Source organism: Furipterus horrens, unplaced genomic scaffold (genome assembly GCF_987537825.1).
Source record: "Furipterus horrens unplaced genomic scaffold, mFurHor1.1.pri manual_scaffold_6, whole genome shotgun sequence".
NCBI lineage: Eukaryota > Metazoa > Chordata > Mammalia > Chiroptera > Furipteridae > Furipterus > Furipterus horrens.
In genome coordinates, this window is record NW_028327176.1 from 130,244,162 (window position 1) to 130,261,972 (window position 17,811).

Consider the following 17,811-nt stretch of genomic DNA (forward strand, 5'->3'; position numbering starts at 1 on the left):
TCATTTTAGCTTCCAATGGTTCTACTCACCATTGCTGTTTTATCGCTGTTTTAATCGTAAATAAGCGCGGACTGGATGTGGGTTATTTCTTAGCTTCTAAGACTCTACATCTGCACAAGGTAGACTTAGTGAGTTGTCACAGTGACTGGAAAAGAGAGCGTCTGGTTACGTCTCACAATCGTTTTTTGTTCCCATGATACAAAAACGAAAAGCGCTTCTCTCTCCTTCATCTGGATCTTACTCTTCTCCCCACCCTACACCCCCCATGTCGCCCACCTTTCTTTACTCTCTTTCGCTCTTTCCAGTGACGAGCTCGCGCAAGCAACCACAAGTCCAACACAAACTGCGCGGTTTCTTTTAAGAAAAATTCGTTCCTCAAAAGAGGCGAGAACCAGCCAGGTGGTAAACTCCGCCAGCAGTGGGCCTGCGGGCGTCCAGGCTCTTGGGTCGTCCCGGGATCGTGGCCGGTGCTTGCTCCTCACCGGGAACAACTTCCTCACTGTTCCTGCAGGAGCGAGTGCCAGCCGCCAGCGCCGCTCGGGGCGCCGGGGTTGCCAGGGTCGTATCGGGTGACCACGCGGGCGTGCTCCTGGCCGCGGGGATGGACTCCGGGCTGAAAGAGGGCCCGCCCCGGTCCCGCCCCGCTCTCCTAGGCTCCTCACTCCTCCCCTCGCCTGCATTCGCCGCTGCTCACCGCCGCTCGCTCCGCTCGCCTGCACTCGTACCCACTCCACGCGCCGCAGCCATGTGTCCCCGAGCCGCGTGTGCGCTGGCGCCGCGGCTCCTAGCGCTGTGCGCGCTGCTGTGGCGGGCGGGCGGCGCCTGGGAACTCACCATCCTGCACACCAACGACGTGCACAGCCGGCTGGAGCAGACCAGCGAGGACTCAAGTAAGTGCGTGAACGCCAGCCGCTGCGTGGGCGGTGTGGCCAGGCTGTACACTCAAGTGCAACGGATCCGCGCCGCCGAGCCCCACGTGCTGCTGCTCGACGCTGGCGACCAGTACCAGGGCACCATCTGGTTCACCGTCTACAAGGGAGCTGAGGTGGCGCACTTCATGAACGCCCTGGGCTACGATGCCATGGTAAGCCCGTGTCTAGCGCGGAGGCTCCCAGGATGGGAGTCCGGACTTAGAGAGAAGCTGGGGAGGCTGAGGAGCCGATGGCGTGGCGAGAGGTGGCACACCGGAGACCTGGGAGAGATGTGGGGAGAAAGGGAGGCTCTGGCCAGTGTGCCGGCTAGATGCAGACGCAGAAGTCTATTGGATGATTAGTCTTAAGCGTATTGAAGTTGGGACTCCACCATGAGATGCGGTATTTAGAGGAGCAGCACCTAGCCCTGCGTATGAGAAGGTTCATCTGGGCTGCGCAGGAGACAGACAACTATCCAGTGCCAGGGACCCAAGTAGACCTGCCAGGGGTCTCATTTACTGCTCCGGCTATCGAAGAATGCTTTATCTCGACTTTATTGAAAGGGAAACTCAGAGTCAGAGGTTGAGTACATTATCCAGGACACCAGTCTCCAAAGGGGTAGACAGGGTAAGTGTGGATTCCAGAGCCCTTTGGCTCTGGAGCTTGACTTCAATTAAGTTCACAGCCTTGGGTAAGATTCTCTGCTCAGCTACCCTTTGTGTGCAGATTTACTCTGTCTGTGCCGCAGTTCCAGCCTCTATAAAATGGGGTAAGAACTCTTTTATCTACGTAAAAGGGTTGCCTGATTCATAGTCTTACAGCCTCTCTAAATGTTAGTTATTATTACCAGATACTGCTGTATAAATTGAAAGAAGGAAGGAAGGAAAGAAAGAAAGAAAGAAAGAAAGAAAGAAAGAAAGAAAGCGAGCTAGCTCCAGAGAGGACCAAAATTCTGAAAACACTGGGGTTTCAAAGGATTTCAATAAAATCAGTTTGGCAGCAGAGACTTTGGAAGAATCCAACTTAAGAGATGAGGGACTCTTAAAACACATGCAAAAGTTTAAGTCCAAGCTCCCAAACACTCTGTTAAGGTTACGCCTTATTTGTTGAACTGAATTTTAGAAAAGGAGCAAAGAGGGGTTACACATTAATAAATAAGTATAAATAAAAGATATATACAGTTTGTTTGTTTGAGCAAACCGCCACCACCCAAGTTTAATCCTGTGTAAAATCCTAGAGAAAAAACTGGAACAATAAATCTTAGGAGCTTCAGAAGAGAAAGAACAGAACAAGGGTCCAGAGAGATCGGTCAAGTCCACGCATGTGGAACGGAAGGAGAGGTGTGGTCCAGCCTGAGATACAGAGGCCTAACAATATACTTTGTATGAGAAGAGCACAGAGGTCAGCAAAGCACAATGCTGTATTTTTTCCTGGAAACTTGGAGAAAGGAGGACAGGAAAAGATGATAAGAGAGTAGAGTTGTTTGGTTTAGTTTTTTTTTTTTTTTCCCCCTCCAAACAAGAAAGCTCATTTCAGAGAGATGAAAGAAGGTCAGAGAGCTCCTCTCCATTCTGATTGTTGGTTTTAAGGTTATCAGCAACACCCACAGATGCAGCAATTCAAAGGGATCCCTAAGTCCCAGAGTTTATATGGGAGGTTCACCAGCCCCTGACTCCACAGAAGAATTGTGGGTCTTAAGAACTCTGTGTGATCTCAGATTTGATGTCTCCACAGATCAACCTGCCTCATGCTTTGCACACGGTAATGGCAAAGTAAATATTTATTTAATTGAATGGTTGTTAGCCTACATCTCCATTTCCCTTCCAGAAGGGTAAAATAAACCCTACATAAGTTTGTTTTGATTTCATATATAAACCACAACTCTGCAAACTTTTCTTTTTGTGACACCCTTTTCTTTAAGTTGTGTAAACTCCTTTGGTGAAAAAAAAAATTTAGAGGGAAAATTCACAGTTTCCTCTAATAATACTTTTTTCCTATTTAAGTCAAATTGAGTGTGTGGTGTTAGCATCTCATCAAGTGTTTATGACAAGACTGTGGGTGAGGCTTGGGCAATCTGCGTGTTATAATCACCACCAGAAATTTTAGAATACTTTATGTCGGATGGAATTAGTTTCTTTTAAATTTCACTCAAGGTGACTCGCCTGGGGCTTGAGGGAAAATAGGCTACTTACATAGTTGGCAGGGTGTAAAGAGGGTAAGGAGCTCCAGTGGTAAGCCTGGTTGAAAGTCACCTTTCTGATACCATCTCGTCAGGACTTTATGCATTTCTGAGGTCTGACAAGCATAATTTGACCTGAAAAAAATCCTAGTTCTTGTAATGTTTTAGCATGTGGTAAAACTCATCCATATTCTTGTTTTACAGAGATTTTTCACTGTCTTTTTGTTTATACTAGTCTCCAGGAATTTATTAAAGGATTCCCCCCTCACCCCGAACCCCCACCCCCCACCCCTTACCCCTACCACATCTTGCATCTCAGGAAGCTGGAGATTCAGATCAGAGTGGAAAGCAGTTGTGGAGGGGCAATCTCCAGTTCTTTAAAAACTAGACCTAGTTAGAGGAACCACAAATAAGAACTCAAGGTGTGAGAGGCAACCAGGAAGTTACTAGAACCTAGCTTAACCCCAGGAGTTCCCTCCAGCACAAGTGTCTAAGAAGGTGTAGACTTTCTAGACATGCTACATTCCAGCGAGAGCTGCTGGAGCAGTTCTCATAGCCCCGGGGGTCCCAAGGTGAGACTGCAGACCTGGACCCGCGGCTAGGCAGAAAGCTCTAGAGAGAGGATGTCAAAAGCCACTAGTTGGTGGCTGTAGTAGTGGAAAGGCTGGTATTGGCCAGGCAGTAGAAAGACGACATGAATGCACTCACGGTGTGGGCCAGTGTGGCCAAGTTACTTTCTCTGACCCCAGATTCCCCAACTGTAAAACAGGAAGGATAACACCCACCCCCGTGGATAGGTTATTTTTGAACAATACATGTGGCAATTAAGTTGAAACTCCCCAGCACCCTGCTGGCTTGTTGTAAGTGCTCTGTAGAGGTTTCAGTCCAGGTGCTCTACAGGGGAAAAAAAAAAATCTAGAGGAAGGGAAGGCTTGGGTTTTGCAGCTATTCGCTTATCTGATTCTGACTGCCTGGCACAGCCTTACCTCCCTCCTTCACCACCTCCACCATCTTTTCTAAGTCCCATTGTCTAAACTATCCTTAATGTTTACTCATTGAGCAGCCTTATGAAATCCACCACCCGCAAAGTACAAAGCCAAATGAATTCACTGCTAAAGATGAGATCCTCGCCATCACCATCAAGGTGGATGGGCTGTGAGAAAGATAGCTTCAGTAGACAGTACAGCTTCCTCTCTAGCTGCCCCTGCTTCTGAGGCCCTGGCCTGAGCCCGCTTTCTGTTCACAAAGTGCTCCCGGGTACCTGAGCCAGCAGCTGGGGTGGGAACCGTGGACCCTGTATTTCACTCACCCAGGGGACCACTAGTCAGGTATTCATGTCCCACATAGCTAACCATCCAATGTAGTAGATGTTTATGTTTTGTTTTTATATGTACTTGCAGAACCTTTGTTATTGTTTGATGTGCTTGTATTTTTAAATTATGTAACTCATCCTGTTAACTCATTCTGCTTCTTACTTTTGTCCTAAACTGTCCCTGTCACTGTGTCGTGTACATATAATGTGCATCAGGCTCCACAGAGACCTCCACAGATTTTCCCACCTGCTCCCCACCCACCCCTGAACGATGGGTCCACTTGGAAATCACACAGATTATGCCACAATTCCACAAACATGCTGCTCCAAATAGTCTCCTGCAGGTCCCGCCTGTGAGAATTTCTTTGGGATCCATGCACAAGGGCAGAATTGTTGGCCACAGGCATGTGTATACTGATTTTGACCAAGGACTGCCAGATTGCTTTCCCGAGGGATGGAGCCCTCTATCCCCCTCGCATCTTTAAACAAACAGTGTCCTAAGAAGTGATTCAATTCTCCTGAAGGGTAGGAGAATGGGGCAAAAGTGCAGAGGCAGAAATCTGGAAGGTGGAGCAGTCTGCCCCATGGGAGGTGAGGTTGTGTGCAGCTTATAGGCCGCCTGGAGAAGTCTGGGCTCTCCTCTGTGGTCAGGGGGGCCACTGGGGAGTTCTGAGTAGTGCATGACTCTGGTATAAGAAAAAGGAAATATTTGGTCTTCACCCCCAGTTTCTGAGGTGACCGATGGCTGGGGACCCTCAGATAGCTTTAGAATGAGGGCTGGTGGCCAGAAAGACCAAGCCATGATTAGAGGGTTCAAACTTTCAACCTCCCTTCAACCTCTTGGTATGGGAGAGGGACCAAAGATTGAGCTAGTCACCAACGGCCAATGATTTAATTAATTGTGCCTATGTAATGAGCTTTCCATTAAAAAGCCCCTAAGTGATGGGGTTCAGAGAGCTGCTGGGATAGTGAACACATTGAGGTGCTGGGAGGGTGGTGTGCCCCGAGAGGACATGGAAACCACACCCCTGACCCCCTGTATACCTCGCCCTATGCATGTCTCCCACTTGGCTGTTCCTGAGTTGTATCCTTTACAATAACACCAGTAATAGTAACTGAAGCACTCTCCTGAGTTTTGTGAGTCATTCTAACAAACTATCAAACCTGTGGAGGTTTGATAGCTGATGGGTCAGAAGTCCAGGTGGCCCAGACTACCAACTGTCATCTGAAGTGGAGGCAGTCTTGGAGGACTGACCCCTTACCTTGTGGGATCTGCTGCCCACTCCAGGTAGGTAGTATCAGAATTGAATAGAATTTTCAGACACCCCGTTGGTGTCTGCAGAGAATTGGTTAATGTGAGAAAAACTCTCAGCAACATAGAAGAATCACGTGTTTGGAAAATGAGCAGAAATGGATGAAAGGAGAAGACACCATAGAAGAGGCTGGGAGAAGAGGCAGGGCAGTGTATAGGTATGAGATGCTAAGAACCGAACTGTGGCGATGGGGAAAGGCTGAATCCAGGGGAGCCAGTTTTAATAGGCAGGCAGTAATGCCTATGGCTAAAAGGATGAACTCCCTGGTGATTGTGTCTGGGATCAAGTCCTGTTTCTGTCCCTTAGAATCTATGAACTGTGAGCAAGTCATCTAATCTCACGAAGCCTCCATTTCCACATGTGTAAGGTGGGTGTGATGGTAGCCTTCATCCCATAGGTTGTTGTGAGGTTTAAAGAAGATGATGACGCATGTCAGGTGCTCAGCACAGGGCAAACTCACAGTCAGGGGTCAGTAAGTGCTGGCCATGATCACCTTGTGTGGGCAGGAGTGGCTCAGGGGAGGGTGTAATCAAGAGATGACTAAGAGGGTTCAAGCCAGGGCACCGGGAGAGTCAGCAGACTTTGACACTGCTACCCAGGAATGCAGATTCTTCTATTTAAGCTTACCCTGACAGCTTAAGCCTGCTATTTGCAGCAGAGAGGTGCAATCTAAAGGTTTTCCTGGGCTTATTGGACATGATGGGACCCCTATGTGGCTGTGACAGATCTGGGCAGCGGAAAAGGATTTGGATGGGATGTCAGGATACTCAGGTTTTACAGCTTGCCTCTTCCGGCTCATCAGCACTAAGTTTTCGGCGGATTCCTCATCAATAGGATGGGGGAACTGGAGAAGGCGGTCTGTTGCATGTCATTTTTCAGCATCTCAGCCCCTGCCCCAACCCTCTGTCTGACTTCTAATCTTCCAGCATAAGTTGGTTTGCCCTGGAACTTAATTTTACACACAGGTCTAAGTTTGCTTGACAGCTAGCTCTCTTATGTCTCCCTCACAGTTACCTTCACAGCAGCTATTGCCTTGCAGGGAAGTGGGTTGGGTCTTCTTGAACTGTTCCCAGATGAAGAGAACCCCAGGATATCGGATGGAGTGTTACTCTATTAGTAACAGAAAATGATGCTTAAGGAAATGGGAGGAGGATGAGCCTAGTTTCAAGCCTGTTGTCTTTGCAGCTCATTTATTCATTCAGTTCACAAATATTCACTAAGCACCACCATGTGCCAAGTTCAGTGCTAAGTACTGAGGACAGTGAACAAGACCTGCTAGGGTGAAACTTGCTCTTCAGTAGATGAAGGGGGCAGTACCCATTCAACCCCTTCTTAACCAAATAAAGAAGCTGGGTAAGACCTATGAAGAATGGGGGATAAGCAAAGCAAAGCAAAAATCACTGAAATTCTAACTCCTGTGCATAGGGATTGTGACAGCGAGTGCGTTTCCTCTCTTCCCCAAAAACCTACTCCCTAAAGAGTAGTGACTTTACGTTTAAGTGCTTTACAAATGAAATTCTTACAAAGGAATATGATATTCTCATATCAAGGAAAATGTCAGAATTCCTATCTTCAATAACAAAGCTGGGTTCAAGGAAGACAGGCTAGCCTGAAAGAGATATACTGATGACAACTGTATTTTTAAAAAGGCAAAGAAGCTCAGACTTCAGGAGTTGAAAGTTTCTGGGGCTGTGGATGCCCAGGCCTCAGTGATGTGGGCCCGTGTATGTAGTCATGGCCCTTATGCCTCCCCTGTTCTATCTGAGTTCCACACCAGGGCTGGGCTGGGTTAAACTAACCTCAAGAGCTTGTCTTGTCCTCATTCTAGCATCTGTGTTCGCTTTACTGAAAATTGGAAAAAGCCCAACAAATCACACACTGAATTGGCAGTTTCCTGAAACTCACTCACAAATACGTCTGAATGTTGTGTAAATTCCTTCCTTACTTCTTTTCCCTCACCTGAGTAATTGCTTCTGTACATAACACATACATTAGCTGGGACCCTCTAGCCCCTCAGAGATGTAGTTAAACCTGTCTGAACCTCAATTAGTTGAGCAGGTAATTCTTAATGTAACATTGATATGCATATTTTGCATGTATGGAGAGTTTGTAAATTTTTTCATCTGATATGGAAAATGTGAAATACTGTCTGTTCAATACTTATTCATTTATTCATTTCAACAAACACTGATGTACAGATAAGCTGAATTGAGCTCCAACAATTATTTCTGCCATTCAATCAGAAGCTATATTCACCTGCCAGGGCTGACATGCCCTGGCCTAAGACTGAAGGATGGAACATGCCCCAAAACCAGAAGTGGTCTACAATGCCAGAATGCATCATCCAAACCAAACCTAATTTGTAATCCTCCCCTCCTAAAGTTATTGTTGAGTCTTCCTGAGTGATTAGGAACTGAGCCCCATTGTGTAATAGAGCAGGCTCTCCCCTAACTCTCAAATCATAGGGTAGACTGCAACTTCCAGTCCTTAATGGGGTGAGCTAGAGTGTAAATGACTAAATTCATGTGTTGCAAATTTCTGACAAATGGCTTTTTGACATTATTACAATTAGTATCTGTGGATCAAAACAAATTCTTTCCTTCTGCATCATGCAAACTGCACTGCTCTTAAATCAATTCTTCTTTCCTTTGTTTTTCTTCTGACATTGTGTTTAAGCCTTTTGTCTTCACTGGAAACATTTCTGACTACCTCAGCCCTCCTGTTTTCATTTCCTCATTTGTTTACACAGTTGATACCACTTGCCTGTGAGCTTCCCCTGACTGGCACCATGGAGATAAAGCTCACACTCTGAGCCCCTTCCGTCCTTAATGGACAGGGCATGCCTGCATCTTTGCCGGGCTGTCTCACACATGTACCTCTCTGTGGTTCCCACTTGGTTTACGTGTGCATGGATGGATGGGTTGATGTGCTTGCTATGTCTTGCTCTCTCCCTGTCAGCTTCCTGAGGACAGGACCATGGCCTCCTTTCTTGGCACTCTAGGACCCTGTGAGAAACTAGTGTTTTTCAGTGATACCCACCCCTTCCAGGTATTTCCATCAGAAGCAGTTTGGCAGAGTGGTTAAGGTCCTTGATGCTGAACCTCACTACCCCTGTTCACTACCTTGCTCTGCCATGTGTTTGTGGTGTGAACTCCATGCCTCAGTTTCCCCAGCTCAGAAAAGGACAAGTAATAGCTCCTACCTCATTTCATTGGAAGAATGCAATGAGTTAATACATCAACAGGGCCTGGCCATGTAGCATGAAAGTCATAACTATTAATATTTCTTTTCATCATGTCTTTTTGTCTTTAAAAAAATTCTTCTCTTTTTTTATGGTTCCTTATATCGAATTCACTGCTAATGTTTACAGTCTTCTGTGAACAAAGCTGAAGCTATGAAATACCCCCTTTTAATTCAAAATAAGTGTCCTACATTTTGAACAGTAGGTCTCCTTAGCAGATTTCCAACAGAAAGAGGCTGTTCAAAAAGTTCCATTTTCTCCCTAACTGCCATCATGGAATCTAAATAATGTTCACATGTGTGTGCACACAAGACACACAGAAAAATTCAACAAGCTTTTTTTTTTGTAAGTGCCTATTCCATTCACAGTCGAGTGCCAATAAGGTATTAGTAGAAATATAAATAAAAATGCAGGTAGTGAAGAGAAGAGAACCAGGCCAGTGGCCCTGTCAGGGGCTGCGGAAGCTCAGGCTATGAGGTGTGACGCAGCTGCCTAAGCTCTTCACCCACTTCCAGGCAACTTGGTTTCCTCTCCTGTTACAGCTGAGTTATTGCTTAACTACTTTATTAAGTTTGTTTTATATCCTGCCTTCTTTGAAGAGTTTTAATGGCTCACATACCAAACAGTAGAGTAAAATGGAGCCCATTTAAATGGAGCCAGGGAGTGGGTGGTTTTATTATCCATTCAGTAAGCATCTGCTGAGCACTGGTGCCAGGCGCTCATTTGGTGTCACCAAGGATACAGGACAGTCGCCACCACCCCTGCTTCTGGGAGAAAGATGTGAGGACAGCCAGCCACAGCGGGGACAAATGCTGTAGAGACATGTGTGCAAGGTTTGACAGATGCACAGGGAGGCGGGCATCCACAGTGGAGCTGCCACAGAAGGCTTCTCAGGGAAGTCACACTTGAGCTGCATCTAAAGCAGCTCATTGCATGAGAGTGGTTTAGTGTTCCTGAAACTCAGAGGACTTGAAGTTTGACTGAAAAATGAGGAAGCTCAGGGAGATCAAGGAGGGGCTGTCCAAGGAGTGAGCTTTTGGCAGGAGGTGGAGAGACTTGGAGCAGGAAGCAGTTGGGTGTTTGGGGAAGGGCAGCCTGATGGCCCGGGGTGAGTGGCTGAGAAGTGGGAGCCTGGTGGCCAGGGGACCAGCGGGAAGGCTGGTTGAGTCAGAGGGGTGCAGTGGACTGTGGTAAAGGAGGCGACCCGGGCGGGGTGGGGGTGGGGGGGCGGGGCAGGAGCATGAGCAACAGAACCTCAAGACTGGTTGGCCATGAAGGCGGGCCAAGGGGAGAAGGGGAGAGCTGCCAGCTGTTTTGCTTCTTTTCAGGGTGTTTCTCTGTGGTGGTGGAGGCTCCTTCCCAACACCTGGGACCACATGCATCCGCACAAGTGTCTCATTCATTAAGTTGCTGGGAGTAAGAGCCCTTTTCTTGGTGTTCCACCTGGCAGGGGGCTCACTGGCCAGCAGAGAGAAAGGAGTGGGGAGCCAAGGGAAGGGGTGGGGGAAAAGGGCAGTGATCACCAACACACACCCAGACAACTCCATCTAATGTCAACTGATACAAGAAATGGGGAAGTGGTCCAGGCCTCTTTCCAGCAGTTCCCTCCCGGGCCCGTGCATTTTCACAGTGTCTGTAACCCGCTGGCCTGGTTTCAAGCCGGGCAGGTCTGAAATGGAGAAGAGGAGGGGAACCTTCAAAACTTGGGGAAAAAAATCTATTTTCTGCTAAATGTGTAATAAAAATTCTGCTGCAGGTTGAAGCAGACTCACCAAGGGTGCTGCATCAGGAGTGCATCAGAGCTGGGGCATTATGACTGCCTCACAGTTTATTGATTTGGGAGCACATTTCCCAGTTGAGAAGGCAGGCTCTGTCTTCAGTGGGGCCTACCAGATTCTTGGCCTGGGAGGCTTTTTCAGCTTTCAGGACTTTGCAGCCTGCTTGCCTTTTGTGGCCCAGTTTCCTGATGAAATTATTATTCTGTGGCTGCTGTGTCCATTCATGAGAGATTTTCAAAACAGAACTGTTCACCAGTTTGGTACCAGAGGCCAGAGAGACTGTGTCTTGTAGCCTTGTTCCCATCGCGGCTCTCATAGACAGATGGCACGGGCCCAGAATTCCAGGTTTTGTGGAAGAGGCTGTGCAGGCAACTGGCCCAGGGGCTGAGGACCAGTAACTCCAGCATTGGGAATTGATTCTCTTCTTCTCCTGCTCACCAGTTATTTCTTTCCTTGTTCATTCATTCAGTAAGTATTTACTGATTTCCCCCCTATATTAAGTACATTTTTAATGGATTTGGGGGGGCCAATTAATGCATAGTATTTAATAACAGGAAAGAGGATTACTTGGATCAATCAGCTGTAACTGGAGAAATCAGAAAGAGGAAGAGTTCTCCATAAAAACAAAATACTCCAGAATCATGAAAGGCCTTCACAAAAGGCTGTCGGATGGCCACTGTTCTGTGTCCCCTCCTGCAGACCATGAGCAAGGCTCAGGCCCTGAACCCCGCTACTGTAGACCCCCGCCCCACTGACCCACTCTCACACCGCATGCTCTGTTTCTCTTCCTCTCACCCTGAGGAGTGTCCTCACTATTTCTTCTATTCACCTATTGACTCAATACCAATGGGGGCATTTATTTCTGGATGAAAGCAGGAAATGAATTAAATGGCAGCTCCTCCGAGGAAGAGCTTGAAGAATCAAAAAACATTCAAACTGTCATGTAGTCTCAGAGGACAGTGTGGTCAGGCAGCAGACTGTCTGAGTGACTGCTGAATTCAGTTGCAGATCCCATCCACATGATTCTTGAAACAAACTGGTGAAGACAGAAAAGTCAGAAAGGATTCTTTCTTCTTTATTTGGAAGTATTGCCTCCAATATTTGTTACTCACTGACAATATGTTTTACTGTTGTTAAAAGTCAATAAAGAGATTCCACACTTATAATTATTATCATAGTGTAAGCATGAAAAACAAATTTCATCTCAAGTGTTAGTGTCTAGTTGATTGACAGTAATTCCCTGCAGGGACAAGATAAGCAAGATTCTGAGGCTCAGTCCAAACTCAGTGGGAAAAACTGACTCAATCAATGTATTAGCATCTGCCGTGGACATAATATATTTCCATGATTCTGTTGTTGGAGATACTGAAAGATGTAGGGGAGAATGGTATTATGATATCATACATTTGGTTTCACTTCAATTTGTTTGAATATTAGTTACCTTCCATTTAATTTGGTATCCAAAAGATGATAACTAAATGTCAAATTCTTTTTAGCATACAGTACATAGGAAATAAATGATTAGAGTTGTGATCGCCTCATAGTTACCTAAAAATTTGTCTAAGTAAGGAAATTGCTTATCGCCTAAGAGAAAGTAGACTTTGGCCTGTTTTCGGAATTTGTGAGAATTTCAAACCAAGGTTTAGACACAAGCTTTTCCTCACTCTTAAACAGCAGGGTATTTTTAATAATCAAAACAAGAAATCTGGAGTCAGAGGTCTTAGAATATCTCCATTCTTCCATTGCCTACTCATATGACCTCAAAAGCCTTCTGGGCCTTATCCTTAGTCAACAGAGAGTTTCTCCATTGCCACTGTCCTTTCAGAAACTAGCCACATCAATTGTAAATATTGACAGATACCAGGGGAAGGAGTGAAAAAATACCAGACTATATTCCTCATGGTTCATTTAACAACAACAACAGGATTTTGAGTCACAGAAAAAGCAAATCTCATGTCCCTACATTTTCATTAGTTTTTAGCACTAAGCAGCAAGCAACATTTCAGGTGTTTGGGTGGTCCAGTATCCTGGATGGGGCTAGATGAAGAGTGTGGAAAGTTTCTTTCATATAAAATCATCAGGTTTGAGTTTTTTAAATAATCTTTTATGCTTCTCCTGAACAAAGGAAGGAGTGAGTGTGAGGAACTGGGTCTAGCCAGATGCTCACATTATATTTCTGTGATTGCGGTATCCAAAAAATGACAACTGAATGTTAAGTTAAATGCCTTTTAGCATACAGTGCATTGGAAATAAATGATTAGAGATGTGATCACTTCATAATTACCTGAAAATTTGTCTAAATAAGGAAATTGCTTGGAGATACTGAAGAAGGTCATTTACTAGGGCTCAACTCTCTTAATTTACAGAGAAGGGTGTTGGCCTCTGCCATGGACAGAGGTGAGGGTAGGGCAGTGAAATTTAGTGTTTGTAGTAAAAATATACAAGGTTGTCATAGGGCTAGAATTAGTGAATGAATAGGGTTAGTGAATGAATGAACCCAATAGTAGAAATGAAATGTTTGGAAAGCAAAGAAACATAAGAGAGAAAGGATATGAGAGTATGATTTAGGGTCAGGGGAATCACATGCTTGAAATGAGGATTACATCAAGTAACAGATCAGATCAGTATTAGTTGTTAAAAGCATGAGGGAAGCTGGGCAGAGCAGCAAAACATTGGCAAGCATACACATATGGCAGTTTTCAGAAGACACAAAAAAAGGAAGAGTAACACTACAGTGTGAATTTTTAAATTCTCTTGTGTGTGTGTGTTATAGATACAAATGCTCTATAATATGTAAAAGAACATGGAACAGTGATCTGCTGTTATATTCTATCTTTTATTGTTTAAGTTTGTCCCATGAGCAGACTCTTCCTAAGGGATTTTTAAGTTATTAATAAAAATAATAGAAACAAATAATTGATTTAACACATTCCTTGAGCTCCTGCTGCATGCCAGCAGTGTGGTAGAAGCGTGGTGTGCTCAGGTGAGTGGCATGATCCTCTTTCTGAAGAGCTTAGGAATAATGAGGTTGGGGGAAGACACAAACAGGAGAGAGTCACGGTGGGGAAGTGAAACTATGAGTTTCTAAAGGAATTTTCTCCCCAAATTTTTTATTGTATTTTTTCCCGTTATCATTTATCCCCCTTATATGCTCTTCTACCTCCACCCACATCCCTTGCAATCACCACACTGTTGTCCATGTCCTTAAGTTTTTTTTTTCACTCGATCCCTCCACCCTCCAACCCCCTCATCTGCATGAATTTTTGTAGGAATAATTAGTTGTGTGTAGAAGAAATTTGCTAGATACTGAACCCAGAAAATTCAGTGTTCATGTTGCCTGTCACCACCAGAACCAATAAGTAGAAACAGGGATTGAATCTTTATGGGCACTTTATTCAGATGACTGCCAATCTGAGAAGACAGTGGGTTATGCATCCTGAAACTCTTATATTTCACTTCAAACTGACCCTTTTTATAAGGAGAAGAAAAGTGAAGGTAAGGGGTTTGGGATCAAGGGAAAAGTAAGAAAGAGGTTTGGAATTTGGGTAAAAGTTTAATCAGATAAAAGCTGCAGTGTGGCCATTTCCCTAGCATCCTTCTGTTGACCAATAATTCTTTATTGGGTGTCCTTGGTGGTGGCCATCTCACTCTGGAGCACAATGGCTCAGATACCATCTTGATTACCTGCAGTCCGCCTAGGGCACAAAGGTGGGATTGTTTGCAGTTTCCTGGAGTCAGGGTGGTTCATACCTTTGGTTCCTTTTTAAGTACATTAATTACTAACCTTATTAACTACAACTTAAAACTAAAAATTTTCCAAATCTCAGTCAAGATGGTGTCATAGGTAAACATGGCTCACTTCCTCACGCAACTACATCAAAATCACAATTAAATTACAGAATGACCATCATTCAGAACCACCAGAAATTGAGTTGAATGGAAGTTCTTTAATTTATAAAATTAAATAAGAAACTACAACATGACTGGTAGAAGGGGCGGAGATGCAGGATGGGCTGGTCCCAACCCACATGTGGTGGAAAAATATTGGGAGTGATATTTCAGGAGTGAGGGATCCAAGGCCCACACCAGGCCCTCCGGCCCAGGGTTCCAGTGCCAAGAAGATAAGTCTCCATAACTTCTGGCTGTAAAAACCAGCAGGGATTAAAGCAGTGAAAGACAGACTGCTAGAGTTTCAGGCAGCTCCTCTTAAGGGGCCTGCACACAGACTTACTCAGACTCCCCCTCTCTGAGTTACAGCATGGGGGCAGCAGATTGAAAGGCACTAGAGATATACAGGAAGGAAGTGAATTGTCTAGCATCAGGCTGAGAGCTGAGGGGCAGCTTACTCCCAGACAAAAATGTTGGCACAGGTCATTGGTCCTTTTCTGATCCTCCACCCACAATGCCACAGAGCCAGCAGGCAGACACTGTATCTGAGACTCCATCAACTTGGTTCACACTGTTTGCCCCACCCTGGTAATTTCCTGAGGCTCCACCCCACCCAACATTTGGATCCACCCAGGCTGTTTCCAGTGGCTTTTCCAAACAAACGGTTTGTCTTAGCTCATGCTTCATATTTTCCTAAATTCTTTCAAACAGACAGCATCTGGCCTCAGCATGCCCACGCCTATTGCTAAGTAGCCCCAGGTCCGGCACTAGCAGCAAAGCTGCTAGTCTTGGTTCACAGTTTGAACTTGCTTGGGCACCTCCAAGCCCAGCACAAGTATCAGCCAACTGCACATTGACTTGTAGCTCATTTGGGTGACCCCAGACAGAACACAGTGGGTAGCTGACCTTAGCCTCAACCTCCCAGAGACCCCAGAGCCTGTGCACCCAGTGGACAACTACAGACCACATCAGAGCACCACCACCTAACCCCCTCCAGAAGAAACACACTCAGGGGGCAGACTCAGTGGGCACCAGAGCCCTGATGAAGTAAGTCCTACTCTGTGGAGTGAGGTCCTACACAACCGATCCTCCACACTGGTCAGAGGTTGGTGGTCAGTGTTGACTGCTGTCCTTGTAGCTGACTGACCTGGGTAAATCCCTCCCATTGATCTGCCAACAGCAACAAAGGCTCAGCTACAGGAGGAGTTGTACTAAGCCCACATAATGGGCACACCTCAAGTGCCCATCTTGAGTGATAGGGGAGGCTATGCTACTGGACACTACGGGACACTTACTACACTGGGCCACTCTACCAAGCCAGGGAGTCATAGCAGCTCTACCTAATACATAGCAAAAAACAGGAAGGCTGCCAAAATGAGGAGGCCAAGAAGCATGGCTCAAATGAAGGAATGGAGCAAAACTCCAGGGGAAGAACTAAACAAAAATGGAGACAAGCAGTCTTCTAGATGCAAAGTTCAAAGCACTGGTTATAATGATGCTCAGAGAACTTAGTGAGAACTTCAACAGCATAAAAAAGGGCATTGAAACCATAAAAAAGAACCAGTCAAAAATTAAGGATACACGAACTGAAATGAAGAATAATTTGCAAGGAATCAACAATAGAGGGGATGCAACCAAGAGTCAAATTGGTGATTTAGGATACAAGGAAGCAAAAAACACCCAGCCAGAACAACAAGAAAAAAAAATCCAAAAAAAAAAAAAATGAGGATAGTGTAAGGAGCCTCTGAAAAAACTTCAAGCATGCCAATATTTGCATCATTTGGGTGCCAGAAGGAGAAGAGAGAGAGCAAGAAATTGGAACCCTATTTGAAAAAATAATGAAAGAAAAATTCCCTAACTTAGTGAAGGAAATACACATGCAAGTCCAGTAATCACAGAGAGTCCCAAACAAGATGAATGCAAAGAGGCCCATTCTAAGACACATCATAATTAAAATACCAAAGGTTAAAGATAAAGAAAGAATCTTAAAAACATCAAGAGAAAAGCAGTTAGTAGTTAGTTACCTAGAAGGGAGTTCCCATAAATCAGCTGATTTCTAAAAAAAAAAACAAAAACAAAACAAAACAAAACAAAAAACTGTGCAGGCTAAAAGGGATTGTCAAGAAATATTCAAAATGATGAAAAGCAAAGATCTATAGCCAAGATTATCTAGCAAACCTATCATTTAGAATTAAAGGATAGATACAGAGCTCCCCAGACAAGAAAACGCTAACGGAGTTCATCGCCACCAAACCAATATTATATGAAATGTTAAAGGGTCTTCTTTAAAAATAAGAAGAAGCCCTGGCTGGTGTGTAGCTCATAATTACCAGTAGATTGAGTGCTGGCCTGCACTCAATCAGGGCACATGCATGGGTTGCTGAGTCCCCACTTGGGAGCATTTAAGATAGAACCGATCAATGTTTCTCTGCCTCTTTTTCTCCCTCCCTACCCCATCTCTAAAAATAAATAAATAAAATCCAAAAAATAAAAAAGAAGATAAAAACATGAACAATAAAATGGTAATAAATACATATCTATCAATAACTGAATCTAAAAAACAAAATAAATGAGCAAGAGGCACAGAAACAGAATCATAGATACAGAGAACGTTTTGATGGTCACCTGATGGGAGGGGTTTGGAGGGACAGACAAAAAAAGGTGTAGGGATAAAGAAATACAAATTGGTTGTTACAGAATAGTCAGGGGGATCAAAGTACAGCAAAGAAAATATAGTAGCCAAAGAATATATATGCACAACCCATGAGCATAGACAATGGTGTGGGGATTGCCTGCGGGAGTGGAGGGGGTCTGGATGAAGCGGGGCAAAGCATGAAAGTTGGAAAAACTATAATAGCATAAACAATAAAATAAATTTTAACTTTAAATAAACTAACCAATCAACTTCAAAAATAAATAAACAAATAAATAAAAGTTGTCCAGCTCTCGAGTTCCTCCATCAATACTTCTGCTTATTTAGGTGTTCATTTGACAGTGTGTCCCTGCTCTGCTCCAGGGACTATGCTAGGTATTAGGGGGCCGAGTGAGCAGCTGCAGGGTCTTCTAGGGCTGCATAGAGGAGACCAAGGGCCAGAGGAAGGACATCTAAGGGAATGCCATGAAGAGTTGTTGGGAAATCTCTCTTCTAGAAGGATCATCAGACTTAAGAAGCTGAAGCCATGGTTAAAT

The 17,811-nt window shown here is 44.9% G+C and overlaps 1 protein-coding gene across 1 annotated transcript in view; it reads left to right on the forward strand.

Annotated features, from left to right (window-relative positions):
• Positions 1–662: 662 nt before the first annotated feature.
• Positions 663–17,811, forward strand: part of NT5E (5'-nucleotidase ecto) — a 53,625-nt gene continuing 36,476 nt past the window's right edge. Inside the window, exon 1 of the mRNA XM_090279635.1 lies at positions 663–1,084. Within this exon, the coding sequence (XP_090135761.1) occupies positions 746–1,084 (339 nt within the window). The 5' untranslated portion in view covers positions 663–745. The remainder of the gene's footprint in view (positions 1,085–17,811) is intronic.